Source organism: Aphelocoma coerulescens, chromosome 3 (genome assembly GCF_041296385.1).
Source record: "Aphelocoma coerulescens isolate FSJ_1873_10779 chromosome 3, UR_Acoe_1.0, whole genome shotgun sequence".
Taxonomy (NCBI): Eukaryota; Metazoa; Chordata; class Aves; order Passeriformes; family Corvidae; genus Aphelocoma; species Aphelocoma coerulescens.
Window position 1 is genome coordinate 69,171,056 of NC_091016.1, and position 23,187 is coordinate 69,194,242.

The window sequence follows — 23,187 nt, forward strand, 5'->3', positions numbered from 1 at the left end:
AGCAGTACAAATCACACAACATGGATGTTTCTTGACAGATCCTGGGAAATGTAGTCTTTGCTTTGCCTTTGTTGATCCATGAGCTCACGCATCTCCCCAGAAAAGGATGAGTAAAAGTTCAGCAAGTAGTCTACTTCAGAGCCTTTCCTATGCCTACAGATATGTAGAATAAGCTACCAGATAACTTCTAAGAAAGAGAAATACAAGGCAACCACATTAACGATGGAATAAATCTCTTTATTTTTATTCTGTGTCTATTTCTGAGCTAGCAGAGTAAGTATTTCTTGGAATCTGCATTTTAAGCAATAGCCTACTAACGTAACTTTAACCAGACCTCTCAGAATTTTGAGATATATTTATTACAATTTTAAAGAAATATCCTGGTGAGCATTTTGGGAAAGGAACTAATTGGCACACTAAACCTGAGGCAAGACAGAAATGTCTGAAGCCAGCTACAAGCCTATCGTGATGATAAACAGCTCAGGGTCCAGATGCCCATATATGGCAAGACTTCCTATAAGACTGACAGTACTGTATGTGCATTGCGTATGGTTGTTGGATCAGATTCACATTCCTCGGGTATGTTTCTCTGGGAGCTTTTGATTTCCGCTTTGAGGCCTGGCTCAGACCTCCAATTGCTCTTATAAAAAAATATCTGTGACTGAAAGTTGAAAATGTGCAAGATTCTTTCTTTAAGTACACAAACACTCCAAGTCTAGCCACTTTCCTGTAGTCTTGCCAGGTTTTCACTATGTCTGATACCTGATCAAGTGACTTTTTGGGGGGAAGCAGGAAAAAAAAAAAAGAAGGAAAAACACAAGAGAGGAATGTAGCAATCCACACCTGTACATTTTACAAGACTTCACCAACTGAAGCTGATGTAGACACACACATACCATATATAGCTGTGTAAACAAGTCTGCAAGGCTGGTATAGTGAATTCCTAGTTTCAGCAGAAAAAATATACTATCTTAAAAGCATGTGCTATATAAATACCTGCATGGAAGTCAAAATTAGTGCATTTTTACCATTTTATGCATCAATGCCAAGATGTACTTCTCCAACCTGTGGCCTTCTCAAGAGACACCTGGATGTGGCATCCGGGGATATAGTTTAGGGGTGATTATGGTGGTGTCACATTGCCAGCTGGACTAAATGATCTTGAAGTTCTCTTCCAACCTTGAGGATTCTGGGATTGTCATCAGAAAGGATAAGCTGAAGACTGACTGGAGTCTGAAAGAACTGCCTTTGCTTCCAGGTTCCCTTTGCCCCCGTGCGTAAATACACACACACACACACAAATGAGGTACCCATTGTGACACATCTAACAACACAGAAACCAAGATGACCAAAAGGCACTCCCATGGACTCTGATTCTTACCCCCCTGCGTGTGCTGGTACAACTTCTAATTTAGTGGGCTAATGCCTGATCCACAGTGGTGCAAGACCAGAATTAGTTCTGAATTCAAACACCTATTCAAGTAGTTTTTCTCAGGGCAGCAAGTGTATGGGGCTTGCTGTACTTGGCCTGCAGTGGGAGGACTTAGGACAGATTTATCCTTTAATTTTGGATTTCCTGGCTTTCTGGTAATTTGTTACTTTTAAACATACTTTTTCTGTCAGTAAGATTCTTAGGTTTTGTTTAATAAAATTGTATCTCTGAAAAAACCTCTTACATGGAAAGTTATAAAACATGTCTAGAGCCTCTCTCTCTCTCTGATGTTCTCCTACCATATTTAGGCATTTAAAAAAGGCATTCTGTTTACCTGGTTACATTTGCATTTTGGTATGCATGTCATACATAGTTTGGTACACATACTATTTACCCAGCACTGAGGCCACTGGAGTCCTTCAAGTAAATACAGATTTTAGGAGACCTCATGATTTTGGGAACATACATTATTCACCATAACTGTTCCTCTGGGATTTATTTTTTCTTTCAGAGCCAATCTCATTTCTTTTAATGGAGAATTTCAAGTAGAAGAAATTACATCCAAATGACTTTACCAGACACAGTACAATGCTGGCAGAATATAAGTAACAGTTTTACAGTACAATGGTTCTACTGGGGCATTACATGGAAGACCTTTTTTTCCCCTCATGAACCCTGTGCACACATATTGCTGCATCATAGCATGGAAGCATGCCTAGATATGGAGGGATGGGAAGAAGTGGGGGGCGAGGGGGAATGGTAGTGGGGGAAAGCCTACATACAAAAGATGAGATCTCTTAAGGTAACTACCAAATTTCAGATTGCTTAATGTGATGCATTAAGCTGGTCTCTCTTACTAAACACTAACATACTTCCACAGGTCAAAAGCCAAAACATTGGCATTCCTTGCGTTAAGCGGAGGTCAAACAACATGACATCACTGAATATTCAAATAATACACAGCAGGCAGGGGAAGAGCCATCCTCCTGGCTAAAAAAAAAAAAAACAAGAATCATAGCAGTTATCTGCAATGACTTAATCCAAGCCACAATGCTTAGGTCTTGGGTTCAGTCAAATACAAACCACAGTGTTAAGGTTTTGGCTGAGTGCGGCGGCATGCCATTCTCTTCTTGTTGTAATCCTGGGGCGGACCATCAGCAAGGTTGGGAAGCAGGGATGTGCGAGGAACGTGTTGCTCAGAAATGACAGCTGCACACACAGGCGGTGGGAAAATAATAGCCACTTCTTCCATGCTTCACACTCCACTCGCTGTGCCAAGTATTTCAGAGTAAATAGGCACTCTCTCTATTCATAGAGAGCATCTATTAGGGAAGGAACACATTACAAATATTCAGTATGATTCAGTGGTACACAGAGTCAATTTATACCCGGTAGTGTAATTATACCTTTTTTCGGTGGTACCAAAGCGCCGGGACCGTTCGCCGCCGGACACCGAGTACCCCGCGCCACCCCCGATCCACCCGCCCCGCGTCCCCTGTGCCCGAGGGAGGGACGGGGGGCGAGCGGGGAGCACAGGGGAAGGGGAATAGCGGATTCCCCCGAACGCCCCTGGCAACCGCCCCGCCGCCCCCCTCGCCCCTTCCCACCGGACCCGCCGCCCGCCTCGGAATAACGCGCTGCCGGGGGCGGGGAGCGGCCGGGAGCGCTGGCAGCGGCGGGGACTCACATTTAAAACACATCAAGACGAAAAATAAAAACCCGTAAAGGGGAGAGGGGGGTGAGAGTGGCGCTGGGGGGGCGCAGCCGGAGGAATGCGGGAGTCAGGGGTCAGGGCCGCTCCGGGGCGGCGGCGGCGGCGCGGGGCGGGGCGGGCGGCGCGGCGCGGCGCGCAGGAATGCGCGGAATGTCGCTGTTTGTCCGCGGCCCCATTCAGCCCATTGGCGAGGCCGCGCCGCCGCCGCCTATAAAGGGGCGTCCGTACCGGCAGCACTTGGCAGTCACACAGCCACTCTCCCGCCGCACTCGGACGGAGCGGAGCGGAGCAGAGCGGAGCCGCGCAGCACTCAGCAGCCACCCTCCGGCACAGCGCCCGCCGCAGCCCCGTCCGCGCCGACGAGGAGATCCGCCCTGCGGGAAGCTCTCGGCTCACCTCGGCTCACCTCGCTGCCCGGCAGCCCGACGCCGCTGCCTGCCCGACGCCGCCGCCTCGCCGCCCACAAGCCGCTGACCGCTGCAGGATGGTCCCCAACACCTTCGCCCCGTTCGCCGTAGCCCTGCTGCTCGCTCTCCTCAGCCCGGTAAGTGCTGCCGCCCGCGGCGCCGCCGCGCCTGCCCCGTCCGGGCGGTCCCGGCGGAGGCTCTGACGCCCCTCTCTCTCTCCCTCTCTCCCCCCGGCACTTGCAGGAGGCTCAGGGCCAGGAGTGCAGCGGGCAGTGCCAGTGCGGCGCAGGGCCTGGCCCCACCTGCCCCGCCGGCGTCTCCCTGGTGCTCGACGGCTGCGGCTGCTGCCGCGTCTGCGCCAAGCAGCTGGGCGAGCTCTGCACCGAGCGCGACCCCTGCGACCACCACAAGGGGCTCTTCTGCGATTTCGGCTCCCCCGCCAACCGCAGAATCGGCGTCTGCACCGGTGAGTGGGGACCGGGGCTGCCGCCCGCCGCGGGGACAAGGACAGGGTCCCGCCGGGCAGGGAGCGGGGGTAGTGGGAACCTCCGAGACTCCCGCCCGCCCGACTCAACGCTCTTCCTCCTGCCCCTCGCAGCCCGGGACGGCGCCCCGTGCGTGTTCAGCGGCATGGTGTACCGGAGCGGAGAGTCCTTCCAGAGCAGCTGCAAGTACCAGTGCACCTGCCTGGACGGCGCGGTGGGTTGCGTGCCTCTCTGCAGCATGGACGTCCGCCTGCCCAGCCCCGACTGCCCCTACCCGCGCCGGGTGAAGCTCCCTGGAAAGTGCTGCGAGGAGTGGGTCTGCGATGAGGCCAAAGAGCAGACTGCCGTGGGACCTGCACTCGCCGGTGAGTGGCTCTCTGCAGATGGCAACCAGGGGAAAGGGGCACCCTGCTTGGAGGCTGAAGGCAGTGGGCTGGGTGGACACAGGGCAGACTCTGGAGGGCTGCAGTTAGTGGAATCACCCCACAAATTTAGTGTAGCTGCCTGAAATTCTCAGGAAAAAGAAGGAGCATTTAGAGGGCTGAGGTCACGCAGTGGTCTCACTTTGGTTTTCTGTCTCCTGCAGCTTACAGACTGGAAGACACTTATGGTCCAGACCCAACAATGATGCGTGCCAACTGCCTGGTGCAGACCACGGAATGGAGTGCTTGCTCCAAGACCTGTGGCATGGGTATCTCTACCAGGGTCACCAATGATAATGCCTTCTGCAGACTGGAGAAACAGAGTAGACTCTGCATGGTCAGACCTTGTGAAGCAGACCTGGAGGAGAACATCAAGGTAAATATGATTATCTTTATGTATACTGTACTAGCATGCTTCCATCCACTAGCAAAAGGACAGTGACCAAAAGTGCAGTGCTGACAGGTAGTCAGTTTAAAGTGCTTTGCTTTGAGATCTGAGTTTTACCCTAGTGGTGATCACTATTTACAATTAAATGTCCTTAGTTTTCTCTCATGCTGTATTATGGCACTATACAAGGCAGTCTTGCCTAGTGATAATACAGTAAGGATTATCATGTCTCCTCACCCTTAACTTGCAAGCTTAGTGTGCTGTGTGAAAGCCTACCTTCTAAACATGTTGTATTCACTTTCATCCTAACAGAAAGGCAAAAAGTGCATTCGCACCCCCAAAATCTCCAAGCCCATCAAGTTTGAGCTGTCTGGCTGCACCAGCGTGAAGACCTACAGAGCTAAGTTCTGTGGTGTCTGCACTGATGGGCGCTGCTGCACACCTCACAGAACAGCCACCCTCCCCGTGGAGTTCAAGTGTCCTGATGGGGAGATCATGAAAAGGAAAATGATGTTCATCAAGACCTGCGCGTGCCACTACAACTGCCCTGGAGACAATGACATCTTTGAGTCTCTGTACTACAGAAAGATGTATGGAGACATGGCATAAAGCCAGAAGGAGACGCTAAGTAGATTCTCAACTTGAACTGATTTGCATCTCATTTTGTAAACATGATTCAATAGCACAAGGTATTTAAATCAGTTTTTTTTTTTTTTTTAATTTCAACAAACTGCTCCATGTGACTTAAGACAATTTTTCTACTGACCCCAAATGGTGGTTTGAAGAAGAACGTAGAATGGACAGTGGGACCACAGCAAGACACAGCTTCAGAACATGTTGTTCCTAAGGCAGTGTGATGGGGTTAAGGGAAATAGACAGGAAAAGCAGATTCAAGCAAATGTTCCCTTAATGTGGTACAGCATGCTTCATCTAGTAGTGCAATTGAGAAGAGACCATTAGCATGTTTGCTGGTGCTGGCTTAGACACAGCAACAGCTGGAATGCAAACACCCAGCAAAGTGCTAAGTAGAAGGTGTTCTGTTAGTCAGGACAGTAATGTTTCAGCTCTGACATTCTGATTTGGATGGCTTGGCCAACAAGAGTCAGAATCATGTCAATTAGACTGGACAGCTTGTGGCAGTTAATTTACCTGCAACAAGCTACTTTTTATGAATATTGTAAATAATGTGTGTATATATATTTGTACAGTTATCTAAATTAATTTAAAGTTTTGTGCTTTTGTTTAATGCTTTGAAAGTTCAATGATAGCCTTCTTTTTTGGAACAAGATAGGTAAGATTTAAAGCTTGTTTGACAATGCATTCAAAGCATGAAATAGATACTCTAGTGGAAATTGTTCACATAAGGCCAAATGGTGAGTTGAGGTCAAGATGAAGTTGAGGTGCCTGTAATGTTACAAAGCATTCGTCTGGCAAAAATATGCTTACTTACTATAAGACAAGTGGCTTTAAGAAAAATGACTGTTCTGTAGCTCATCAGTCTTTCCACTTGAGCATTTGTTTCTTTCTTTGACTATGGCTCTTTTTGGACAGTTTATTTGTTGAGAAGTGTGACCAAAAGTTACATGTTTGCACCTTTTTAGTTGAAAATAAAGTATTTATATTTTTTATATAAACGGCTTGGTATTTCATTTACCTTTAGTCTCCACTATTTCTTAACGTATTTCTAAAAGGGCTTGGCTTTGCACTAGGTGAAAATCAAGTAATGTGTGGTGAGTTCTTTGTCCAGAAGCACATACACTTAGGAATAAGCTAATGATTTACTTATTCTGTTACTAGTGAACCAACTGTAGTTTGTTACTCTTCTAAGTTTAGAATGGAGGGAAGGGCCAGGCTTGCTTTGCCAAGCCCAGTATGGCATTAGAAAGTGCAGCAGGTCTCTCATGCATCACATGTGGTTTGAAGGGAGCTGGCTGGTCACCATGGTATTCAACTGCTGCTGTAAGACACCACACAACATGCTTAATTACATTGAGGTGTTCCACTGGTCAAGATTTGCTTTCAACTAAGGCAAGGAAAATATTTTCACTAAAAGCATTGAAGTGGTTCTTGACTCTAGAGTCAAATCCAGAAGTCCAAAATTTGGTACAATTCTCAGGGAAGAGCTAATGGGTTGTATAACAAAAATCACAGAATCCTACAGGTTGGAAGGGGCCTCTAATAAGCTTCTGATTTAACCTTCATGCAGAGTAGGGCTAATTTAGATGTAGCTTTACTTGAATTAACACCTAAGTGTGGTATGGTGGAGCACTGAACTCTGGTGGCAATTACCAGGATTATCCTCCTACTTGCTGACCAGGCTAAATAATTTTACGTGGCAGTTCTGTGTAAAGTGTCTATAGGTTCATACTCTAGCAGGCCCACAGATGAGAAGTATTGTAAGAGCTACATATTTTGATGATGGTCCAAACATTCTTCTTAGATAAGCAAAAACTAGTGTAAGAACAGTTGTGAGTCACTTGCCTCATCCCCCTGGAAGCTAAAAGAAAAGCTTCAGTCCCGTGCTGGGTCCTACATTAATAGCAGAATTTTTTTGTCCCTTTGTTAAGACAAGGAGATTCTTTGAATTCAAAATTAACCTTTGCACTAGAAGTATTAGTTCTTGTTTTCAGAAAAAAACATGCTCTCCAACAAGAATCCTTTTCAGGCAAACAAGTTCAATCTGGAATTTCCTGGTGCTGAAAGAGTGTTAGCTTACAAAAATGTCCATCCTTCCTGAGCACCTTCCAATCTTGTTGATTTCAGCTAGCATTAGCAGCAAATCAGTGTAACACCAGCTTTGACTAATGATGAACAACAGAGCCCTAAACTAATGGGAAGTCAATGGGAGCCTTGCCAATGGCTTCACCAGGCTTTGCTCAAGGCCATAGAAGCATTTTCCCTTCCTCTGAAAACACAAGGAATTCTCCTGGCATGAGGAAGTGGCTTTCTATGTCCCATACTAAATACCTTTGGGTAGCCTCTGGCTCTTATGCTCCCTGAGACTCTCCAGCGTTTTTTCTCTATTTTTTTTTTTCAGGTTATGAATGTGATGCAGCCGTTCAGTTCCCCCTGGAAACACGTCAAACCCTCGTACAAGAGCAAGGACTGGTTGCCTGACCATGACTGTGGCTCCACCCCCAAATAAAAAGAAAACTGTCATTTCTAGTTCCAGCAAGGACAGGATGTACGTGGACTTCATTCATAACCATCACTATAGAAGCTCTCGGGATCAGCAGAACAGAAAGAAGCACGATGCACCTGGCAGGTTGGGATTAATTCCTCTAAGAGATGGGGTGTTTACAGCACTGCTTAAGCCTGTTGAGGAACAACTCTGCCCTGCAGTCTTTTACAGATTGGTATCAGATATTATAATGAATGACGTTTCCTGGTAACATCATTCCCATGAGCCTCATGACCATGGGCCCATGAGATTCACTCAAGTTCTGCTCCCAGCTCTCTGCAGTGTGGGCTGCATCACCAGCACCTAAGCCACACAATGCTGTGGCCTCCCCTGGTACTGTCCTCGAGCCATGCCTGGAAAAAAACACTAGAGGGTCAGAAAGCAGCAGCAGGGCTCTAGGTGAGGAAGGGCTGTCTGAAAGACACTCACAAAAGGGCTCCCCCAGAGCACCCCAGGACCACTACCTATCCTCTTCCCGATTATATGATGATGAAACAGCCTTGCCTGCCATCTGGCACATTGTTGCACTGTTTCACAGGCCAGCAGAGCACAGAAGAGGCCTGTCAGACTATTTTAATGGTGTTTTGCTGTTGCCACTGGGAATTGAAATAGGGGAGCATGCTACATATGAAAATCTGTTAAGCAAATTATTGCTCTCCCCTGAGCATATCAGGGACCATAAATCTCAAGTATGCATGATAATGAATTGCACTCCTTTTTCCAGGACCATGTGTAGTCTTCTGACAGAAGCATGCGTTTTACACCATTTCACAGGTGTCAGACCTCTGAAGGTTTTATCTCTGAAGGCAAAGAAATTTAAATATTTTGTTGTAAGCTCTCCTAGAGGTGTAGGTGGGCATCATAGTCTTTGTAAGTCTTTCTTTCAAAGGTATCCCAGGAAAACGGAGCCCTTGTGTGGAATTTATGGCATCTTAAATGATGGCTACAATGTGGGCCTTTCAGCCGTAAAGAAGTTTCCTGATTTCATTCTTTGTGCCTAAGATGCATAGATGGAAGAATAAAAAACTTGAGTTCAAAAGTCCAAAGTCACTTACATGGGAAAGAACAGTGGTTCACATTCCTTTCAAAATACCTTGTTTTGGAAGTTTGCTTTTAGTTGTTTGCATCCTCAGAAAATCCTATTGTTCAGGTTTGCTACTTTAAAAATATTTTATTCATATATGAAAGTCTATTAATTCTAATTAGTAGCTCCTTAAAATGGATCTCCAGCCATATTAATAATACAGTTGGTAAAGAATCACTGTAAAGTCAATACTGATTTAATAAAATATACTCAATTAAATATTAAACAGGAATTCAAGGTGGCTGGAGACCAGAGTATCAAATACTTTGAAACAGTTCTAAGCCATCGCATTTCAGATTTTTGTACCATAACACTTTTGCATGGATTTGCAGCTTAGCTTTCTAACACAATACAGATGTGAACAACAGACACGGATTATAGCCCTTTCATATGAAATAGGCTCTACTCTCCAGATGGAAATTTGTCAGATTCCTCAGAGCTAAGACATATCCAAAAGACACTAGTTAAAAAAGTCTTCAAGAATGAGCCACTTTTAATGATCCGCAACCACACAGGAACAAATAAGCCTTTGAACAGTATCCAGTTGTTTGTCTCACAAAGACGGGGACTCAGCTGAGAAAACTGACTTTTGGACACCACTGGAAATACCATACTCTTTACTAGATCAGTTGTATTTTTTTCACGTAGCATAGCTTTTTCAGACCTCTCACTTGAAGAAAGCCCTCATTTCATTACACTGAAAAGGTCATTAAATGTAAGAAGGAACAGTAATATTCTTACCTGAACATATAATAATTCAACCATTCTGACTTTGTATCCTACCACCAAAAACCTAAGTTCTTTAAAAACAGTGCTTAAATGTGGCTTTAACTGATGTTATACTATGCCTACATATGGAAGTAGTTAGCAAGGAGAATTTGGGATGAAATACCAGTGTAAGGCTTTGCCCAAAACCCAAGAAGAATCTGAGAGAGGAAGTAGTTCAGTTAACTTATTTTTCCTCTCATTTTCCACTTTTTTTCCTCCCTGCAGTTCCTTTGATTCATGTCCATAAATGGACATACCAAAAGCCATTACATTCTCACAGTGTTTTTCAGCCTGCCTGGAACCAGGAAATACCAGGAATTTCTTCAAGGAACCTGTTCCCAAACTGTACTAAAGCCTTCAACACATTTAGTGTTTGAACAGAGTTTAGAAGCATGACTAAGGTCCCATCTCCACTGCACGATTCAGGGTTGCTGCTGCATCAGAGAACAACTGCTTGCAGTTATTAGTGCCAGCCCTGGCTTTTTCAGCTCTTCTCTGTGCTAGTCCAAGCCCACATCCCCAGAGTAGTGAATTTGGGCCCATTCTGAAATGTCCCACCCTGAAACATCTGGCTGCATATTGTGGCAGCATTCCTCAGCTCCTGTCTGTTATTGGGGCACTGCCAGTTGAGGGACTATTTATGTTTGCTTAGTGGTAAGTAAATTCAGCCTTGATAGTAGTATAATGGTGTTTATGTTGTGAGGAACAAAGCGTTTTACAGCCTCCTGAGCAGGACCAAAAGGTTGCTAACATGGTACTGCAGTGCTAACACAATCCAGTGGTGTCTCCATTCATTAGTCAGCCCCATTAATTGAGCCACTGAAAGAAATGCGCAATCCAAATAAATGTTTGTTGGTTTAAATTAGGCCTATTAAAAGCAGGTATTTAACAGCTTTCAGCAGCTAGGAAATATGTTTTCCTGCTCCTGAGCTGAATGCTAAGAACCAGCTTTTCAGCCAGTTTTCAGGACTCAGGTCAGCCTAGCTAACTGACTTAACTGCAGTCAGACTGGTTTAGACCACCTGTGATACAAAATCCTAAGGCTGTACAATTTTAGGGGAACTGCATGGAGCTGTGTGCCTTGGAGGGCTCCTGGGAGGACACAGGCTGGTCCTGTGGCATTTGCTGGGCAATAAGCTCTTGCAGGAGCACAAACTGCGCAAGATAGTATTCTGTAAACAGCTAAAATTAAAACCTAGTACAAGCTACTAGAGAAGTGATAAGCTAGTGTATCTGGTAAATTAAAGTGAAGGACAAGGATTCAAAATTGATCTGAAATATTATTCAAACTTTAGACAATGTAACACCTGGGAAGGTATTGGATATAATCTTAATACACTGTGATATGGTGTTAAGTATGCTTTTTTAACTACATATTTTTAAATCGTGTAATTAAAAAACCCCAAAACTTTACTCTTAAACAAAGAAGAAGACATTTAACGTGTTCTGATGAGGTTCATCTCCTCATGAGCTTTCTAATTTAGCATATTGTGCTCTGAAGGAACTTACTCTGCCCTAACTCTCAGGCTTTGGTTACATCACATGCACTGAGCCATTCACTGACCCAAGAACAGGTATGGCCCACCTGACATCTGTAATACTGTGCTGTCACACAGCTTCATTCTCAGGTGGAGAGGCTGGCAAGTGGAGAGGAATGTAAAATGAGAGAAAACAGACCAGCTAAAGAGGTAACCGTACCTCTGGGGTTCAGCTTCACAGACAACAAGAGCAAAACAGAAAGATATTACTGTGCAAAGTTTGCACCTTCTTATCCATGAATCAAGAGCAAGAGAGAAATGTGTATTTGATGAAAAGCATGAGAATAGTTGAGGACCATTACATCCTGTAAAGCCAGAGAATAAAAGTACACAGTCTTGCTGAGACAATATCTGTTCTCACAACATTTCAAATTCTTCCAGCCTAAGGAAGGTCAGTGTTAAAATTCACTGATCTCAGTAGAAAAAAGCATTTGTTTTGACTTAATGCTCACAAACACCACACATGCAAGAGAACAAGCATGCAGAGCAATGGAAATAAGTTAGAAGTCATATTTGACCTTTTCCATTTATATATACTGTTTTAATTCTAGGCTTGTTGTAAGGTTAAAAAGTCCAAGGTGAGTAAGTTGATCAAGCTTCTGAAATCTAATGTGTTAGGAGTTAGTGAAGAAAGCCAGCTCGTCTTATCTTGGGAACTGCCAGGAATGTCTCTCAGTGGGTTTCCCCATCAACCTTCTATCTGTAGTTGCCCATCTGGGGGAATCTGCTCAGGTTTTTCTTCACCCATGACTCAAATGATTTTCATATGATGGCATAGAAATGAAATATTTCTTTCCTTCCGTTGATCCTTCCAGCCACAGCTCCATAGCCAATAAGTTGTCACTTTGAAAAGAACTGCACAGATAAGAATATGCTCCAGCCAGTGATTTTGAATGGATCCCAATATGGCTAATACCTGTGAGAAGTCACCTGGAATCGGTATGTCAAGTAAAAGCAACCTTTGGCTTTTCTTTCTGTGTTAAAGGTACAGCATTGCCGCTTATCCTTATGATCCACAGGAGTACTAAAGAGCACTCTAGAAGTGCCATTTTATTTTACAGTCATTTCATTACTGACACCAGGAAATGCTGCTAGAGAAGAATTGGTGATGTTATCCCACTTCACGAGAGGATGCCTAACTTAGAACTAGTCAACATGGAATACATCTTGAGTAAGGATGTTCTGTGAGGTCTGAGCTCACACACACACGCAAGCCCTTGTGCACGCAGACATCCCCACTGTAGCTTTCGGTATTATGTAGCTATTCTCATGAAGATGTAGTTATAATCTAAATGTGTCACCTTAGACAATATTCTATTCTACAAATGTGAGTATGCTCATGTTACCATTTGGATAACTGTATGCAATGGGGATTTTTAGTTCTGGCCTTTCTGACTTCTGCAAGAATATAATGAGTATGGCAAATCTTGGAAGTACAGCCAGCCTTAAGAGTGCATGGACTATCTGGGTAAAAACTTGGCCTTTGTATGAAGAAATAGTGGACTTTCTACCTGCAGAAAGAAAGCAAGACTTCTATCCTTAAGAGTGCTTTAATTTCATACAGTTGAAAAGCAAATTAGAGACTATTTATGTAATGTTTTATTTGGCTTCTGCATGGCATTCTCCACAGACCTTATCATAAAACAATTTAGAAACAACGCGTATTTGCTAACAACCACACACAGACATATACAATGGCCCTCTCAACACAAATCAGAGGCAAGCAACTGGATGATAAAATCTCTTTGTGCTGTATGGTGACTGCTGGTTGCGAGAGGCAGCAGGTTCTTCTTCCAAATAGTTTATAGTTAAGCCTAAAATCTCTCTAAGATCATTTCTTAGACTTCATTAAAGCAATCTTTGAATAATTTTTTGCTCTGTACATCCACACCAGGACAAGTTGTGGGCTAGTAGGATTGCACAAAAACATCCTGTCCTTTAGACAGAAAATAAAGCAGCACTGGCCACCTGTATTTCGTCTGTCTGCTTTTCCAAAACAAGGAGGAAGCAAAAGTTGGTCTGTAATTTTATTTCATGAGTTCATTCAAATAAGAGTGGCTTCATTGATGAGGCAATTTTGGAGCATATAATTTCTGGTAGATTATGCTGGTTATAGATAGTGTAGGAAGTACAGCAATATATTCTCGTATTTATCCTAGCTAGTACTTAATACCCCACTTGAACCCGTATCAGACTACCAACTCCTGAAACACCAAATTACTACAAAGACCCTGTCGGGTTCCAGTTGTCAAAGGTCTCTGCCAGACCTCACGCCGGACCACAGGAATGGGGCCGGGCTCTTTCCCTGCATCACACTGACACCGTGTGGCTGCTCTGCAGCCGCCTTTTGCCTCCGTCCGTATGAAGCCAAACAAGCTCATTGTGCTCTTTTTGGAGGAAAGTGTTTGATTACTCACTTGAAACAATTCATGCTGTTTTGTTACGAGGGATGATGTGAACTAAGCATAGACCTATTTGGAATATAGGAGATCTTTCTTATTTTCTCAAAGTGTATTAAAGTAACAGCTACACAGTTCTCCCTGAGCACCATGCTTTACTTCGATATCATTGCATCATTGCTATTGATATTAAAGATACAGAAAATTAAACCCCCAAAGTGCTTGGCACCCACCTTGGAAGAACAAATCACCATAATAGTCACAATACATTACAATAGTTTTCACCAGAAGGTACCTGGAAAAATACTCTGAAAGAGGGGTTTATTTATTAAAGACAATATTAAAGGAGAGTATATTTTAATTGTCTTACTTTTTATCTTGCATGTTTCTTAAAAACTAATCAACACTCCAAGGTTCAAGTTTTAGGACGAGCAGAACTCACTTCTCCTCCTTAGGAGGATACAGATTCATGTGTAGGCTTTGGGGATCTGTCAGAAATCCATAAAATTATCTTATGTAATTACACCTCCTTTTTTACAGTTGACTAATTATGTTACAATAAGCTTTTGAGTTAAACTGTTGAAAGGGACAAATTCCCTCCTGACTTCTTCAACATGCATAGACAATGAGTTACATCCATTCTGTGTCAGTTTGGTTGCTAAATAGGTCTTTGGCTCTGATGCTCTCTAGCTCTAACCCAAACCCACTGTAAAAAAACTCTGATCAAGCTCTCTACTTGAGACCCATTAATGTGAAGTGGATTTGGACATACAAATGGGCCAGAGGGCTGCTGTGCCTTGTTCTCTGGATTGTGTCTGCTGCAGCTGTTGACTGCCCAACTTTGAAATTGTGGAGCAGGGTCTAGTACGTGGACTGCTACACTACTGAGACTCAAAAAAAGTGGTAAGAAATGCTGTGTGTTTGTAAGGCCCATATACTTCCTTCATAAGTTAATATGTTTTCTACTAGTCATTTGAATAACAACTTTATTCAATAGTAGCAATGATGGACTGGCCATTCTTAGTCACTCAGAACCAGAGATTCACCTGAGATTTGCTTTCCTTACTCTGCTCCTTAACAGCACTCTGCACCTCATCTTCAAGAGCAAAGAGCCAAGGCTTTTTAGAGACAAATTTCCTCAGATAACCTTCCCCAGGTGAACAACTTTTAACACAGGGTCTTCTTCAGACCTTTGTCAATGCTTTAACTAACCTGGCTAGAAATGTTCAGTGAATCTCAGGCCTGGCACAGGATCCAGAGGCCTTGAGATATCAGTACCACTCAGGCAGATGTCAGAAAGAGTATCTTCCATCTCCTAGTGCCACCCCCTTCTTGGAAAGGAGGCAGTCTTGTGGATAGCCCAGCTTTGTGCTCACCATCAGCCTGGTCCTAACTGATCCATTTCTTCAGCTTCTAAATCCCTACCAAGAGACACATCCCATAACCTGTGCATAAGTACTTCTCTCACATTCCTGGTTTGAGAATCCAGGTTGGGCAAACATTTGCTTACACAGTTTGCTTTACACAGAAATCCTTCTGCCTCTTTTTTTTATGTTAAAGGCAGTGGCTCAGTCAAACAGGTCTAAGAACATATTCAGGTTAACTTCTCTCTTAAGCACTATATTCCCCATATATGTATTTTGCATTGTGAGTAGCTGTTTTCAGGGTGGCTTTGAAATTCTTATCATACACACACTCCAACAAAATCATTATCTACATGAAGTGTCACCTCTTATACCATCAGAATATGCTATATATTATGTTTCTGAAAAAATAAAAACTTCCAAGGAGAGGGCTAAAATCAATACAAGTTTTGTTTTTAAAGATGAGGCCTTAGGAAAGTGTTTGCCATTGACCAAGTCCTCAAAATTTCTCTTATTAGCAGTGGCAATTATTTCTTTGTCACATGTTTATCCAAGTCCTTTGGGCCAAAACAGCCTTTTGGTTGTTGCTTTTTCTCTTTTAGGAATCTGTGTGCTTGATCTCAACTGATAGACCTATTCTGTCCAACACCCGAAACACCACCCTTTTTTGATGCCCTTTTAGTAATGGAGCATTTGCACTCTTGCAGAAATAACTACAGCTCTGTAATTTCTGTGAACTCTGATCCTAAATTCCACATGGCTTTTTCTTTCATGTAGGGCTTTTTCTTGTAATACTTCGGGTTCACCGTCATGTTTTGCATAACAAAAATATTTCTCTTTCAGAAGCTTTATTTTGGTGTGGATGATTCTTTGGCAAATTATCATTGTGAAGGATTAATTGTGGATGTTGTGGGAATCTCTGCCCTTTCTGTATTTAAGGAAGCTACATGTCAAGGAGCTACATGAAATCTGGTGCTGAATCTGAACATATGTCAACATGTTCTGAGCTTGTAGCATATGGGGACAGGGAGTCTGGGGTCATGCTTTACTCTTCTTGGGGTTTTTTTGGTGGTTTTTTTTTTTTTTTTTTTTTTTTTGAGACAAAGCTATGGACAACCTGGTTCATACTGTGTAATCTCCAAGATGACATCCATTTCTGCCAGACATCATAAGAACAATTGGGATTAAGTAATTAAATGATTGATACAGAGTCACACTGCATTTCTGCTCTGTTGAAGCCAGCAGTGGGAGTTAGCAACGTGCATTTTAAGTGATTTTAGCTCCCTGTACAAGAAAGTTCCACTGGCATGTTTCATGAACAGGCTATATAGTAATTTGTATGTAAACAAAAACTTCCTTGGTGATAGGAGATGATAGCATAACCTTCTTCTGCAGAATTTTGATTCTTTGCACCTCAGTAATTCAGGCTTCCCCATGCTCTCATCTCTAAAAATTCTGCTAGGTGTGTTAGGTAATTACAGAAATGGAAAGTACCTCATAAGAAGCCTGGGAGAGCCCATTATTTTCAGGTGGCTTGCCTGGATTTCTGCCGTCCTGGGGCCATGTTTCCTTAGAGAATGTACACTGAGCAAAACAGATAATTTCCCCGTTATTCCAGATCAGGCCAGAAGAGGGCCAGTTATCACCAGCAAATGCAGCTGTGTTCACTATTCGTTCAAAGTATAATTTATCTATGCGTCCATAGACAATTTATTTTGAACACCAGAATCAAGTGCACATCATTTCCTTCTCCATATAAAGGGACTAAATACAGCTTTAGACCTAGTTACAGGACTGTAACAAAGAGCATAATTAATTTTTTGTAGTGGACGGTGCCATCTTCTGCAGCCAGCTGAAGACTCAGAAGCCAAGACACAAGATTTAAAAATTAATTATCGCCCTCAAGCAGCATACTTTCTGCCACAGAGAAATTCAAAGCTCTGGAACAGATGCAGGATGGCAAAGGTAAGGCCTCCAGAAGAGACATTTGAAAGGACCTAAAGAAATTCTCTGACAAGTTTCAGACCAAGGCTGGTGCTAAAGTGTGGCTTTGTCAGTGTCACAAATGCAGACTCATAACAACTAGATGGAAAGTTAACACACATCTATAAGAAAGGCTGGAAGGAGATCTGGGGAATTACATGCCTGTCAGCCTGACCTTGGTGCCAGGGAAGGTCATGCGGCTGATCATCTTGAGTGCAATCACACGGCACGTACAGGACAGCCAAGGGATCACCCCAGCCAGCATGGGCTTATGAAAGGCAGATCCTGCTTCACCAACCTCCTTTTATGAAAGGTTGTGGACATTGTTTACCTGAACTTTAGTAAAGCCTCTGACATCATTTCCCATGGCATTCTCCTGGAGAAACAGGCTGCTTATGGCTTAGGTGGGTGCACAGTTTTCTGGGTAAAAAAAGTGTGTGGATGGCTGAGTCCAGAGAATGGTGGTGAATGGACTTACATCCAGCTGGTGGCTGGTCATGAATGGTGTTCCCCAAGACTCAGTACTGGGATCACTCCTGTTTAACATCTTCACTGAAAACTTGCCTGAGGCGATCAAGTACGCCCTCAGTTGGTTCACAGGTGACCCCAAGTTAAGTGGGAATGTCGACGTGCTGTAGGGCAGGAAGGTTCTGCAGAGGGATATGAACAGTCTGGATTGATGGGCCAAGGCCAGTTGCATGAGGCTAAATAAAGTGAAGTGCTGAGTCTGGCACCTGAGTCACAACAACCCCACGTAACACTCCAGGTTTAGGGCAGGGTGTCTGGGAAGATGCCTGGTGGGAAAGGACCAAGGGGTGCTGGTCAACAGCAGCTGAACATGAGACAGCTGTGCTCAGGTAGCCAAGAAGGCAATGGCATCCTGGCCTGTATCAGCAATAGCGTGGCCAGCAGGACCAGGCCGGGATCATTGCCGCTGTGCTCAGAACTGGCGAGGCCACAACTTGAATCCTGTGTTCAATTCTGGGCCCCTCACTACATGAAGGACATTAAGATGCAGGAGTGAGTTTACAGAAGGGTGAGGAAGCTGGTAAACTGTCTGGAGCACAAGTCCTGTGAGGAGTAGCTGAGGGAGCTGGGGTTGTTTAACCTGGAGAAAACGAGGCTCAGGGGTGACCTTATCACTCTCTACAACTACCTGAAAGAAGATTGTAGCCAAGTGTGGGTCAGCCTTTCCCCCCAGGTAACAAGTGAAAGGATGAGAGGAAAACAGTGTGAAGTTTCACCAGGGGATTTTTAGTTTGGGTATTAGAAAAATTTCCTCACCAAACGGTTTGTGAAGCACCAGAACAGGCTGCCCAGAGAAGTGGTTACAATTCTTGGAGGCACTTAGAAGATGTGTGGATGTGGCACTTAGTGACGTGGTTTCATGGTGGACTTGGCAGTGCTGGGTTAATAGCTGGAGTCGGTATCTTAGAGGTCTTTTCCAATCAGAATGATTCTGATTCTGTGACTGTCAGCCATGCCTGTGTGCCTTATGGATGTGACCAAAAGGCAGTTCTGGTGTCTTCCGATCAGGAAATCAGTCTGGAGATTTTGGGTGACTCAAGATTCTTCCATTTCACTGTATTTTATTTTATTTCAGTAAATTAAAAATAGAAAGAACTAAACATGCAGTAAATGGCAATACAAATCTGACACATGTTGTGGCTGAGGAGGAATACAATAATTTGCAATGGTATCCTCTAAAATCGGTTTCCAGGCTTCCATAATTATTCCAAGTTTGTCCGTGGTCTCCATAGCAGACTTTCCCGAGGCTCGAGGCTGGTGTGGTGACTCACAGTGGTTCAGCAAGGGACTCAACTCCTTTCCAGGGAGTCTGAGTCACAGGATACCAAACCTGGACTAGTTTCCTGTAATATAGAGGTTCCTGAGCTGTGGTAGATGTACCGCTCATGGTACACAAGCCACCTCAGCATAGTGCTCTAACACCTCCCAGACACTGCCACAAGGTATGCAAGGGTAAGCAGGAGATGTTGCTGCTGCTGCTGGCAAACACACACAAATATTTGGAAACTTGTGCTTTAATAAGTTGTTGGACTCATACTGACTCTGCCCCTGAGCTCCTCAGAAGGGCAAAAACAGTTTACCACAGCCCAGCAGTAAAAGTGCTGAATATAGAGCTCACCATGAGCCCTGGACTGGTTTCCCAAACTCATTAGTGGTGCTGCTGTGGGCACAGAAAGTTACAGCAGCTGCCCTGTGACCCTGCAGCACTAGAAGTTCCTCACAGTGTTCTTATTCCTGAGCATCTACTCTGGAGTGGTAGGTTGGGCAACTCATTCTGGCACAGGTACCTCCTCAGCAACAAGCTTGAGCTTTGTAGTAGATTTTGAAAGAAGGAAGGTCAGAAATGAGATCTTTGCTCCTAGATGAGTATCCTAATCACAGAGTCACAGATTGAGGCTTCCTTTTATATTCCTTTTTGTCTTCTTGTCTCATTTTCCTGGAAAAGTGGATGCCCTCCCATGCAGCAGGAAGGTAGCTCCTCCCAGCTTGCTGAGTATGGTTTATAACCTTGTATTTAAAGGGATAATTTTGTACTTTGAATCTCCTCAGACTAAGGAAAGGCAGGAGCCCAGGCCACCCACTTGCCGGATGGCACAGGGCAGCCTTTGGCAGGTGCTTTTAGCAGACGGCTGTTGTGCACTGGGCTGGACACAGTGGTTTAGTGTATTCTGGATGTGTTGAGAAGAGATTTGCCAGAACAGGCCTGTCTGAAATACAGACAGATGTTTCTTCATCTTCTTTAAGCATGGTAGATCCTGACGTAAATAAGAGCAAGAAACCCCTAACATATCAATCAAGCAAATTACCTCAGTTACTGACAGTAGCAACCAGTGAAATAAGTCTACACCACCCGAATACCTCTGAAGGCACAACTCCACTTGTCTTGTGACACGTGACACTGCCAGGCACATCCAGACCTGCAGTCTGCTCTTCCTCTGCCTTTTTCACTTGAAAGAAGGCCACACTACACAGCAAAGAAGCAGTTATATTGAGTAGTACTGACACCCATGTCACCTGTCACCTTTCAGCTTCACCTACTGAAAATGCTTAGTGGAACTCTGTCATGGTTTAGGAATGGTATCCCCAATTTAGTGTTCCCACTGAAACACTCCAAACCACATGCCACTGGTTCACTCCCCCATTCCTTCATCCCTGAGGTAGGATGGAGAGGAGAATTAGAGGCACAAAAGGTAAAAATTGCAGGTTGAGAGAAAAATTTACTGGAAACAGCAATGAGATAAGAAAACAAACAGTAATAGCAACAATATTAGTAACAGACTGCACAAGACAGGCAAGTGATTTGCACTTGAGTGCTCCCCACCACCAGCCAGCAGGAAGGAACCCAACCTCCCTCCCTCTACCTCTGTGTGGGGTGAGGTGCTATGGAATAACCTCATGGTCCTGGCCATGCCTCTCCTGGCTACTGCAAAAATGAACCCTGTCCTGGATGGAAACAGACAAGCTCTGATACCATACACCAGCTTAAACAGAAAACATTTTACATCCAGATGGACAAAGCTGTTGAGTTTTTTCAGAATGGAGTTTGATGGTGGCTGTAGGATGTTCCTTGGGGCCCATCAGTCTTCAAAAAGACAACCTAGTACCTATCATCCCGGGGTATTGGCAGCCACTGGATACCAGGACTAGCATCAGCATTTATTCATATGTTCTGACACCACCATTACAAATGTCTTTAAAAATCAAAGAAGAAATTTAATCAGCAGAAATATTTACACTAACATTAAATGAGAGTAACTCTCTTCATTGTCAATTTGACTTGTCGATTTCTGGCAAAGCCACATCCCAAACCCCATTTAGCTCCTGCCCTCTCTTGATGACCATAATAGCTTTCACAACTGCTTTCCATTCCAAAATCAAAGATCAAACCAGAAGTCTTGAAGACTCTCTGGTTCCATTTTTATCCAGGATCTAGGCTGACCCTGCCTCTTAATGGAAACTGGCATCACCTTGAGATGTCAAACATATCTATTTGCATTCAGGAGAGAGTACTAGTTGTAAAAAATAACAAAAAAAATTTAACACCTTGACCGTCTTTCTCCCTATCTTCCTCTCCTAACAATAAATGTAACTAATGTTACAGTTGGAGAAATTATCTTCAGTTCACAGAGCAAAGACTGAAGCAATCCCTATTCCCCCTCCCCCCCAATATGAAATTGTGCTCTCTAACTGCACCAGTCGGTACAGTTGGTACAGAAAGGGTCACAAACAACATAGTACTTCTGATGGGTTTATTTGTCACAGGCAACTTTACAAAGCAGTTACACTGAATAATGCTGTCACAGTCCTATCGTAATGTGAGGTTGCTACAACACATTTAGATTTCACACAGTGAAACTACTTGAGAAAAAAAAAATCATGCTCGTAACATAAGATCAAGAAAATACACTTGGTTAAAAGAAAAAATGGTCCCAGAATTTCAGCCCACCCAAACTGAAGTTAACGGGAAAAGCTTCCTCTGACTTCAGCAGGCTCTGGATCCAGCCTTCAACATGCCCTGACCAAGCTCTAAGGTCAAATGCCTCTCTGCTCAGTTACAGGCTCTTCATTCTTCTGACATACTTGTGCGTGATGTATTTTCTCCTTTTTAAATGAGAAGAACATAAATGTGAAATTGACTATGCCAAATTTTATACGTAACAGAGCCAATTTTGGGTCATCAGCTTTAGAGAGTGGGAGAATTACAAAGGTGATAATATGTGTACTGGAAAAGGAGGGAGTTCCTCCACTCCTGAGTGCCTGTAGCAGCTGTTTGTGTAGCCTGAAAGCTTCCAAGAAAGGTCATTACGCGCTTCTTCAGAATTCGCATCTCTGACAGCATCTGCATTCAAAAATGGGATTTCAAAACCACAGCTGACAAAAACATGTACCAAACAGAGAAACACATCTTTACTTCAATAAAGCAAAGTCTTTTAATCAAATCTAAGTTTAGTTTGAGCATAATTACTCCTGGGAGCTCAGACATATTCCTAAAATAATTTCTTCTCATTTACAGGTGACTTGATGCATCCTATACCCACCTATTCAGAGGATGCATGAACAACATACAAACTGTGCATCTAATTCTCCATCAGTGTTGGAGCCATCAGAGGGCAGCAACACGCCACGGCTGCCCAGCCCACGGAACTCCTGTAGCCAGGCGTCTCTTCCATGTGGGGGAAGTTTTAGTTACCTGTCCTACTAACCTCAGTATAGCTTCTTGCACCATAGCACTGCATTGTTTTTTTAATTCACACTTCAAGGAAAACTGGAATGAGAAGAGTGCTGTTGTTTAGATTTCAACAGTCAACAAAAATGTAGTTCTTTCCCAGAACGGTATTTGCTAATTATCTGCATTTTTAAAGTGGAATACTGATCATAAACCATACTTTATAAAATCCTCCCTCTCCAGTGCATATCAAAGATAACATTTGTGTTCGTGTCTCAGACTACGATGACCAAATGCTGTTAGCATAATAATGGACATGGTTCTACCACATCCAAGCGGGAATGACAGGAGCTGCCATCCTGTGTCACAAGTATAGTCCATCAGGAGTCCCTGAGATACAAATATGGCACCCACTCTCCTCTCTACTGGCATTTTGGTCAAGAGTTCTCAATAAAAGTTCCAGCTTATTTTTTAAAAAAAAAAGTTTTTGTTAATTAAAAAAAGTCTATTTACAAATCAGTTGTGAAATCAATAACAACATTCCATAGGAAAACTCAGATTGTCTCAAAAGTTGGTAAATATGTTTTTAACTGTAAAATGTCAGATATTGGCTGTTTTCTGTCTTGATAGAAGCTGAGTCCAGTAAGTAATTCTATATCTCTGATCCGAGCCGTATGAAACTTCATTCTCTCTTCAACCCACATGGACTCAGACTTGCCATCCTATTGGGGCAGAGGAGGAAAAACAAAAAAGGGGTTGTAAAACTTTTTTTTTTTCTTTCCTGAGATGTATTTAATCTACTAAAAAAGACATTTGGTGTTTTATAAA

At 43.6% G+C, this 23,187-nt stretch overlaps 2 protein-coding genes and 1 long non-coding RNA gene across 6 annotated transcripts in view; 1 reads left to right on the top strand and 2 right to left on the bottom strand.

Moving 5' to 3' along the window:
• Positions 1-216: 216 nt before the first annotated feature.
• LOC138108304 (uncharacterized) lies at positions 217-3,630 on the bottom strand. Of its 3 annotated transcripts, XR_011149924.1 has the most exons (3): positions 3,543-3,630; positions 2,516-2,754; positions 217-2,422 (listed from the first exon to the last, which is right to left on the bottom strand). It is a non-coding gene; the product is annotated as an uncharacterized lncRNA (long non-coding RNA). The 3 variants fall into 3 exon arrangements; XR_011149923.1 differs by having other exon boundaries at positions 217-2,754; XR_011149925.1 differs by lacking the exon at positions 3,543-3,630 and adding an exon at positions 3,120-3,226 and having other exon boundaries at positions 217-2,754.
• Positions 3,392-6,482, top strand: CCN2 (cellular communication network factor 2). Its single transcript, XM_069010756.1, has 5 exons — positions 3,392-3,690; positions 3,797-4,019; positions 4,152-4,403; positions 4,625-4,836; positions 5,161-6,482. Exons 1-5 carry the CDS (start codon positions 3,631-3,633, stop codon positions 5,455-5,457), a joined length of 1,044 nt encoding a protein of 347 aa, XP_068866857.1. The 5' UTR covers positions 3,392-3,630; the 3' UTR covers positions 5,458-6,482.
• A 14,946-nt stretch (positions 6,483-21,428) lies between these two features.
• The window catches only part of LOC138108305 (ectonucleotide pyrophosphatase/phosphodiesterase family member 1-like), a 52,837-nt gene continuing 51,078 nt past the window's right edge, over positions 21,429-23,187 (bottom strand). For both annotated transcript variants that reach the window (XM_069010757.1, XM_069010758.1), the window contains one exon: positions 21,429-23,081. In XM_069010757.1, coding sequence (XP_068866858.1) covers positions 22,914-23,081 — 168 coding nt within the window. In that variant the 3' untranslated portion in view covers positions 21,429-22,913. The remainder of the gene's footprint in view (positions 23,082-23,187) is intronic.